General features: G+C 30.6%; 2 protein-coding genes across 2 annotated transcripts; one reads left to right on the top strand and one right to left on the bottom strand.

The window, feature by feature from the left end:
- Nucleotides 1-5,013, bottom strand: LOC108577788 (histone-lysine N-methyltransferase Suv4-20). The gene is made up of 9 exons (XM_017940992.1): nucleotides 4,999-5,013; nucleotides 3,828-4,061; nucleotides 3,582-3,747; nucleotides 3,344-3,514; nucleotides 3,131-3,259; nucleotides 2,848-3,037; nucleotides 2,358-2,766; nucleotides 503-2,272; nucleotides 1-424 (listed from the first exon to the last, which is right to left on the bottom strand). Exons 2-9 carry the CDS (start codon nucleotides 4,040-4,042, stop codon nucleotides 31-33), a joined length of 3,444 nt encoding a protein of 1,147 aa, XP_017796481.1. The 5' UTR covers nucleotides 4,043-4,061; nucleotides 4,999-5,013; the 3' UTR covers nucleotides 1-30.
- Nucleotides 5,014-6,149: 1,136 nt separating this feature from the next.
- Nucleotides 6,150-7,752, top strand: LOC108577820 (mitochondrial ornithine transporter 1). Its single transcript, XM_017941027.1, has 5 exons — nucleotides 6,150-6,296; nucleotides 6,635-6,871; nucleotides 6,970-7,136; nucleotides 7,218-7,487; nucleotides 7,570-7,752. The coding sequence occupies exons 1-5, from the start codon at nucleotides 6,212-6,214 to the stop codon at nucleotides 7,750-7,752; spliced, it is 942 nt and encodes a 313-aa protein (XP_017796516.1). The 5' UTR covers nucleotides 6,150-6,211.
- Nucleotides 7,753-7,801: the final 49 nt, after the last annotated feature.

Here is a 7,801-nt window from a genome sequence, read left to right as displayed (position 1 = left end):
GATGGTAATGGAAATCACTATTTATAGTTGTTAAGAGTGTGGAAAATCAATAGTATGCGTTTCATTGCCAAAAATCAAACGCAACCTTTTCATAGGTGGCGGAGGTGGATCGAGATTTAATTCACGTTTCTTGTGTCGTCTTTCACGATCTCGGGTTTTATGTTTTTTTTTACGCCTACTTCTTTCCACACCCTCTACACGTAATACTTCATATTCTGGTTCGTAACTGTCTTCACTTAGACTCGTACCCGATTCCACAATATCTTCTAAAACTGGTGAACGTTTCATGCGAAGAGTTAGTTTTAATCTGCCAGTTCTCTCTGGAGTGGTTGGGCACACTTGACAATTAGAACTACTCATTTGCCACTGATACTCTGAAGAAGCTGTCAATTTTTGTGCACTATCATTACTACAAGCTGATAATCTGTGGGTATAAATATCTCTTTTAATGCACACAATATTCTTTTCTCTGTAACGAAAAACCTAATATAAACATATTTACCTCTTCAAACTTTCACTATCCACAGAGTTTTCTCTTGACTGACTATTACCATCTGAATCTAACAATTGATTTTGGTTACAACTAGCAGGTGGCCATGGTTCTTGTGGAACTAATACTGGAGGCTCAGCTTTATTGCATTCATCATTGTATTGCATTTCTTGTAAATGCGATGTAAGTTCGGATGCATGACGAGTTTCTTGTTTACGTCGCATTATCGATGGTATTCTAATATCTTCTAGATTACTTTCTTTTTCACTGAATTCATAAATATCACCTTGAATACCCGAATCGTCATCGGCTACGCCAATTTCGGTAGTTGCTATTTTCTTTCGATCCTTTTTCTGACTTCTTGTTAATCTGCTTTTTGCTTTTTCAACTTTGTTACGACTTTTCGAAATAGACGCAATTATACCGTCAGTCGTTTCGTGCTCTATAACAGCTTCTAGTTCTTTCCTTAGTTCAGAACTTGCAGATTTCTTTTCACTTAAAAGCTTTTTTCTACTTTTATGGGATCTCAATGTAGCATGCAATCTTTCATTTTTTTGCATAGGTTGTTTTAACATCGAATTATGAGTATCTTCCAAATTATGCATAGCAAGCTCACTGTAACTATCAATTTCCGTTGTAATGAAATTTTTGTTATTTTCTTTACAGGAATCTGCATGAGAATCCGGATCTGTTGAACATGTTTCAATAATTTCACTTTTTTCAGATTTCAATTCAGATGGTTCAACGTTTACCACATATACATTATTTTTTATGATTGAATCATTTTCACAACTTATTTCGCAATTTTCCATATTTGTATTTTCATTAACGTAATTTATTTTACTAGGTTCATCGTTACTTAAAGAATTTTTAGCGTCTGAAACAAACCTATCAAATTTGTCTGCTTCATTCTCTATCAAATATTTAATCAATGTAGTTGAGCCCGGGGGATCACTATTTTTAAAGTTTGTGTCAGATTCATGTGTATCAAGTGTAGAAATTGTTGTGTCCGTTTCTATACAATTCGAGTCTTTGGGTGACTTTATATGAACTAAGGACATTTGTTCTTGAATGTTGCAAGAATAATCCGTCTGTACAGGTTCATAAGTTGCTTCGTTTTCTTCTATTGAATCTTGCTTTCCAAGTTCTAAGCATTTTTTGACACAAATATTTGAGTTTATTGGCGTTGCAGTAATATTGTTTACATCCTTGGAATTCTCAATTGAAGACAAATTATAATGACAAGTCCTTGATTGATGATTTTCTTGTGAAATTATTTCTTCCTCATTAACTTCATGTAAATCATCTAATCGATTTTCAGGCATGGAACTTATATGAACTGAATCACAGGAATTTGTACTATAGTGTTTTTTTTTAGAATTGGAAGTATTAATATTACCTACTGAATTAGAATTAATTTCTATAATAATATCAGGTATTTCCTTTTCATTCATCAATTTGCTATTTAATTCTCTCTTATCTTTGACAAATGTATCTGAACACTTCCTCTGAAGATCGGAACAAGTTGACTGCTCCAGTAAATCATGATGTGAGGTCTGAACATGGCAAATATCGTTAATTTCTTCATTCAAGGTACTTTCCGAATGAATCTTATGTAATCTAGAATATATAATTTCTTCAGTCGTATCTACTCTATCAGAATCCTCTTTACGGTGACTTATATCTTCTATTTCGATATTTTTTATTATAGAACCATTTAAACAAGGAGATCTACTTTTTTCAGAAACTTTGTTCTTCTTTGATTCTGTTTTTTTATGAAGCCTGTACATAAAATTAAAAATGAAATAATGTTTTCGTTTCACGATAATAACTTAACACTTTGCATCATAAAAAAGAAGTATCTCACCTAGATGACCGAAGCGTATGACTGTTTTTAACATTATTCTGATAACTATTATTACTATCAAATTTACATAGTTGTTTATTTCGTAAATTTCTTGTCACGGAACTTGTAATAGCAGAGGGGTGCGGACGAGTTTGCAATACGTTTTCTCCATTGTTTATAATAGGCTGCTGTTGAGCAATATCAGAAAAGCGACATCCTTGTGCAATTAATAACTCCGCGTCATATTTTGTTAATCCCTTTCTTCGTAATTCTTTCATGCTAAGACTTTGTGGTGCTATTGCAGCGTTACCAACAAGTACTGCATTTCTTTCTGTAAGCGCAGTATCAGCTTGTTGTTTATTGCGACCTAATGGCTGTTGTCTATGTTTCGTACGATTAATGCGATTGTCTGTTTCTCGTAGACGGTACCCTGTAAGAATTTTCAATTTGGTGATGAATCTGCAAATACATACATCGATATTACTTCAGAATCATCAGTTTTTAAATGTACCAGAGGAAAGTTCTTCGCCTGGTTTTTGATTTGCAAATGCTCCAGTTCCCCTCCTTTCACAAGTTTCACATTCACAATAACAATTACCATCCCCAAAAAAATCTTCTCCATAGAAGCATGTAATTTCTTCTCCCACCTCAATGTCCCGAAGAACCTTAACACAAGCTGTATCCCTTCCTGTTGCCACAAACTGCATTTCAAATAAATTAAACAGTACAGATTATTAATATTTTCGTGTCATTAATAGAACTAAAATAACAATATGTTATACAGATTTATTAACCTTGCAGTTAGCCCTACAATCATGATTAATATATGCTGCTGGACCTAACCATAACTGTGCACAATTTTTTCGACAACTAAACATAACAGAAAAGTCATTTTTTCCAGGATGTAATAGTGCTGCTTCTTCCTGAAATATTGTTTTTCAAACGTAATAAAATAGAAATAAAATATTCAAATTTTCTCAATCTTTTATATTCAACTTTGCACAAACCTTTTCACTAAGTTCTGCAATACATCCAACAAGGCAAGATATTTTATCATGTTTTAACCATTTTCTAGTTGCACAAATTTTGGCACCTTTTTGACCTTCAAGACTATATCTATAGCATGGCTCTATTGCAAACCCAGAATCTTTGTCAAAAACTTTTAAGTATCTGTAAATCTGTAAAAATAAAATAAAATTTATGTAAACATTTGTGAAAATAACTTTAAAAGTGTATATAACTCACATGTTTTTCCAAATTTATCTGTTGTTGTTTAGATTTTGTATGAGGAAGTCGTGCACCCCAATCACCACCCATTAATTTTTTATATGTTTTTTCATAATTTTGTGTTTGGATAAATTCACAAATAATCTTACGGAGTTCATCTTTATTTGCTTTTAATGGCCTATACCTTTATTACAAAAAAAACGCATTTTACATGATAATCTGTTATTATTCTATCAATTCAAAGTCTTATTCAAAAGTATTTACCTGATATTCATTTTATGGGTGGTAAATCCCAGGTAAGGATCTAACACGAGAGAAGTAGCTAGGTCATCATTGTCAGAAAGTTCTTTGGGTGTCATGCCACCACAACTACCAACATTGTTAGGTTGCATCTTTGCACCTACTAACCCACCTAATCTTCGCTCCTGCTTCCGTATTATAGCTGCTGAGCCTTGTATAGATAAGCAATCCACCACCATTCTGCAATCTGTACTTTTACTGGAGAAATAAAAAAATTAGTTAAAAATTGGTTGAAATAATTGAATAAAAAAGTCTGTCTGTTTCAAGATAAAATATGTTTTAAGGGAATTAGCTTATACAAAATATAATTCCTTGTATATTTTCCTATGATTTATATTCATTTATTTTCTCTGACAATAAGTGACATATACCTTTAATTTCTTTGTACCATTTAAAACCAGAAGCAACATCCAGCTTCTTTATATTCTAAACATTAAAACAGACATATTTTTCCTTAATAAATTTTATATTCAATCTACTACTGAAAGAGGAATTAACACAAGTGGAAAAATAATATTAATGTTAATATACATGATATATAAACAATTATATTTGACAGTTTTCTTTTTTTTTCCAATTTTCTATACACAATTGTCATTTTCACATATTCTTTGTAACATAAAGAAAGTGTAGATGTGAAAAATTGTAAAAACATTAATTAAATGGAATACAGTGAAGTAAGAAATATAAAAATTTCTCTACAGAATACATGTTAGTTTTAAATGTAATTTGCAAGTATTAAAATAAAAACAAATAAATTAGTTGCAGTACAAAACAATGAAAAGTAATTTAAAAAGTGTATTCTTTTAGTAAGACTAAGATACTAAAAATTTTCGAATTACCGTCACGTCAATTATCAGTCAATTATTTCACTTCCCTCCGGAGCGAGGAGAGAGTTAAATAATGAAGAAACATAACAAATAATACACTAGAAAAACTGTTCATCAGAGTAATATGCTATTTTGATAATATAATAGAAATATCTGGCGATCATGCTCTGAACGCTAATGGCGCAGACGAGCCAGAGCGCTCCTAGAGGCACGCTGCGCTCCAATTTAATAGGAGAATTTATCGTTTTACTGAGAAACTCAAGAACGGTCAAAATCATTCAATTTTCGTCAAACAATATGCTCACCTTTAAGAAGCTCTCCTGACAACAAAAATCACACATTTTGCTAACAATCTCTGACTTTTTTGGAATAAGACGAAGACGCGTTCGGATCTATCATGGCAGATCTACTATAGCACATACACTTTCCCTATTTTCGAAATGCAAAAAAGACGATCATCGTATTGAACTTGTGATTTTCTTGCAACACGAATAAAATTCAGTGTTTCCTTTACTAAAGGAAACCAAGAAACAATAATCATTTAATTGAAAATGTAACTGAGAAAATCCATGTTTTGGAACTACAGAATGTCGCGTACGTCATACATATCTTGAATACAACGATCTAGTAACTTTCTTGATTTACTAAACTTCGAGACATCAATAAGACATTTAGATTTAAATTTTATTTCAAAGGTTTACAAGTCATTTGTTAGGATTTACAATAGTTTGCGCTAAAATCGATCTGAAGTAATAAAGTTATTAATTTAGTAATGTAGGATTTAAAAGATGTAGCACTGCGTTTCCATGGCAACTATTTCTAGCATTCTCTGGTAATGTAGAATGTTGAAACGTCTTCATTAAAAGCTCTTATTTTAAAATGTTATATTTATACAATTCTCTTATACGTGTATTATTCATTATGTTGTATATATGTTAATGTTTTCATTTTGGCTAAGATTGTTTATCTTTCTCTAAAGTAAATTTTAGGTTAAATTAGAAGTATTTGATAGTTTATTAATTGTACAAATGTAGTATCAATGTACAGTCTACTTCTAAAATTAGAAGATAAAGAAACAAGTAACATAAAAGATTCAGTTACTATGAAATAAATTCATCCTGTAATCAAAAAACTATTAAATTCATTTAAAGCAGTATACAACAATTATATTGATTAATTTCGTATACGAGTATTTAAAATATATTTCTTTTAATTTTTTTACTGATGTGATATTTCAATTGTTACCGATCGATGAACAATTTCTTTATCAGTAAAATGTAAATGTAAACGCGCTTGCGCGTATATAACAGATATCACATGTAGAATAAGACGTATGAAATCATTGTGTAAATAAAAGCACTTTGAAATTAAGTATTCCTAATTTGTAATCACCAAATGGATTTCTTTCCTTCTTATCTAGAAATAAGTAGTAGATAATAAATACTTAAGGCAATACCACGTGCTAACCTGTCATTTTATCAAACATCGAGAAAAGTTTATTAACTTGGCCGTACAAAAATGTCATTAGAATGTACGGAAAAAGTAAATCAACGTTTAAGAAATGTAAAAGCCGGTTTAATTGATTTGATTGCTGGATCGCTTGGTAATAACATCTTATAACATGGTTAAATATCTCGCTAGTTTCATTAGTGTGTAAACGATTTTAAAGTGATAAGTAAAATTAATTAACAAATAAATTATTATAGAAGTAAAATTACGTACAGCTTTTATTGTAATTTATATAATCTGCCGTTTAATTCTTCTATTTTATTTTATCATTGAATTAAATACATTTTCTTACATTTCTAAAGAATAATGAACATTATTATCAGTGATTAGTAATTATTGTTATTGTTAACAATAAATGAATCTAGATATTCATATAAAATTTATATTTATATATTTACAAATGTTACATTTTATATCATTACATGTTTCAAGGTGGGATAGCACTTGTGTATGTTGGGCAACCATTAGATACGGTTAAAGTAAAAATGCAAACCTTTCCCTCCATGTATAATGGAATGGTAAATTGTTTTTTAAAAACGTTGAGGACAGATGGGGTAATGCGTGGTTTATATGCAGGAACTGTACCTGCATTAGTTGCCAATGTTGCTGAAAATTCAGTATTATTTGCTGCTTATGGGGGATGTCAGAAAGTTATGTCTAATGTTTTAGGTAATATAATTATTTAAAAATACTGCATATAAACTGTTTCAATATATTACATTGTTAAACTGTAGTTCTTAATTTCAAAAGAAATTATATTTATATAGGTGTTGAAAAAGTGGAAAACTTGACGTCATTCCAAAATGCTTGGGCTGGATTTTTTGCTGCATTCTTCTCTTCATTAACATTATGTCCTACAGAGCTTATAAAATGCAAGTTGCAAGCAATGAAAGAAGTTCAAATAGAAATGAAAGGGCCAGTAACCGCAGTTAAGGTAATTAAAGAGAAACAGAAGAAAAAAAATTTATATATACAAATTTTTACAAGAGAAAAAACACTTTCTTCTTTTTTACAGAATATCGGATCATGGACGTTAACAAGTCAAATTATTAAAGAACAAGGCATAAGAGGTTTATTTACTGGTTTGTCATCTACAATAGCACGTGAAATGCCTGGCTATTTCTTTTTTTTTGGAGGCTATGAAGTGACAAGAGAACTTCTAGCAAAACCAAATCAAAGCAGGGAGGATATTGGATGGCAAAAAACTATGATAGCTGGTGCTGTTGGTGGAACTGTTTTATGGCTTGTAATATTTCCAGCAGATGTAGTTAAAAGTAGGATACAGGTTGGTCTTTCTTTTATGTAAACTAATTATATGTATCAAAAACATAAATAGATTTTAACTTTAATTTTTTTTTTTTTCTAAGGTAAAAAACCTAAAAACACCAGCATTATCGGTTATGAAAGACATTGTTAGAAATGAAGGTATTAGTTCTTTGTACAATGGTTTAAAGCCAACGTTAATAAGAACGGTACCAGCAACAGCTACATTGTTTGTAACTTATGAATATACTAAAAGACTTATGCTCGACGTTTTTGAGAATAGTTGATATAGAAAATTTGTATTTTTATATTCTTATGTGTTTAATAAATAAAATA

This window comes from Habropoda laboriosa, unplaced genomic scaffold (assembly GCF_001263275.1).
Source record: "Habropoda laboriosa isolate 0110345459 unplaced genomic scaffold, ASM126327v1 scaffold816, whole genome shotgun sequence".
In the NCBI taxonomy this organism is placed as follows: domain Eukaryota; kingdom Metazoa; phylum Arthropoda; class Insecta; order Hymenoptera; family Apidae; genus Habropoda; species Habropoda laboriosa.
Note: the sequence above shows the minus strand (reverse complement) of the source record. Positions and strands in the feature narration are given on the sequence as shown.

Coding starts and splice junctions, on each gene's coding strand:
- LOC108577788 (XM_017940992.1), bottom strand. CDS start 4,042: ATGGTGGTGGATTGCTTATCTATACAAGGCTCAGCAGCTATAATACGG. Junction 3,515..3,581: donor AGATAAATTTGGAAAAACAT/GTGAGTTATATA, acceptor TTATTTTTACAG/ATTTACAGATACTTAAAAGT. Junction 425..502: donor GATAGTGAAAGTTTGAAGAG/GTAAATATGTTT, acceptor TTATACCCACAG/ATTATCAGCTTGTAGTAATG.
- LOC108577820 (XM_017941027.1), top strand. CDS start 6,212: ATGTCATTAGAATGTACGGAAAAAGTAAATCAACGTTTAAGAAATGTA. Junction 6,872..6,969: donor AGTTATGTCTAATGTTTTAG/GTAATATAATTA, acceptor ATATTTATATAG/GTGTTGAAAAAGTGGAAAAC. Junction 7,137..7,217: donor GGCCAGTAACCGCAGTTAAG/GTAATTAAAGAG, acceptor TCTTTTTTACAG/AATATCGGATCATGGACGTT.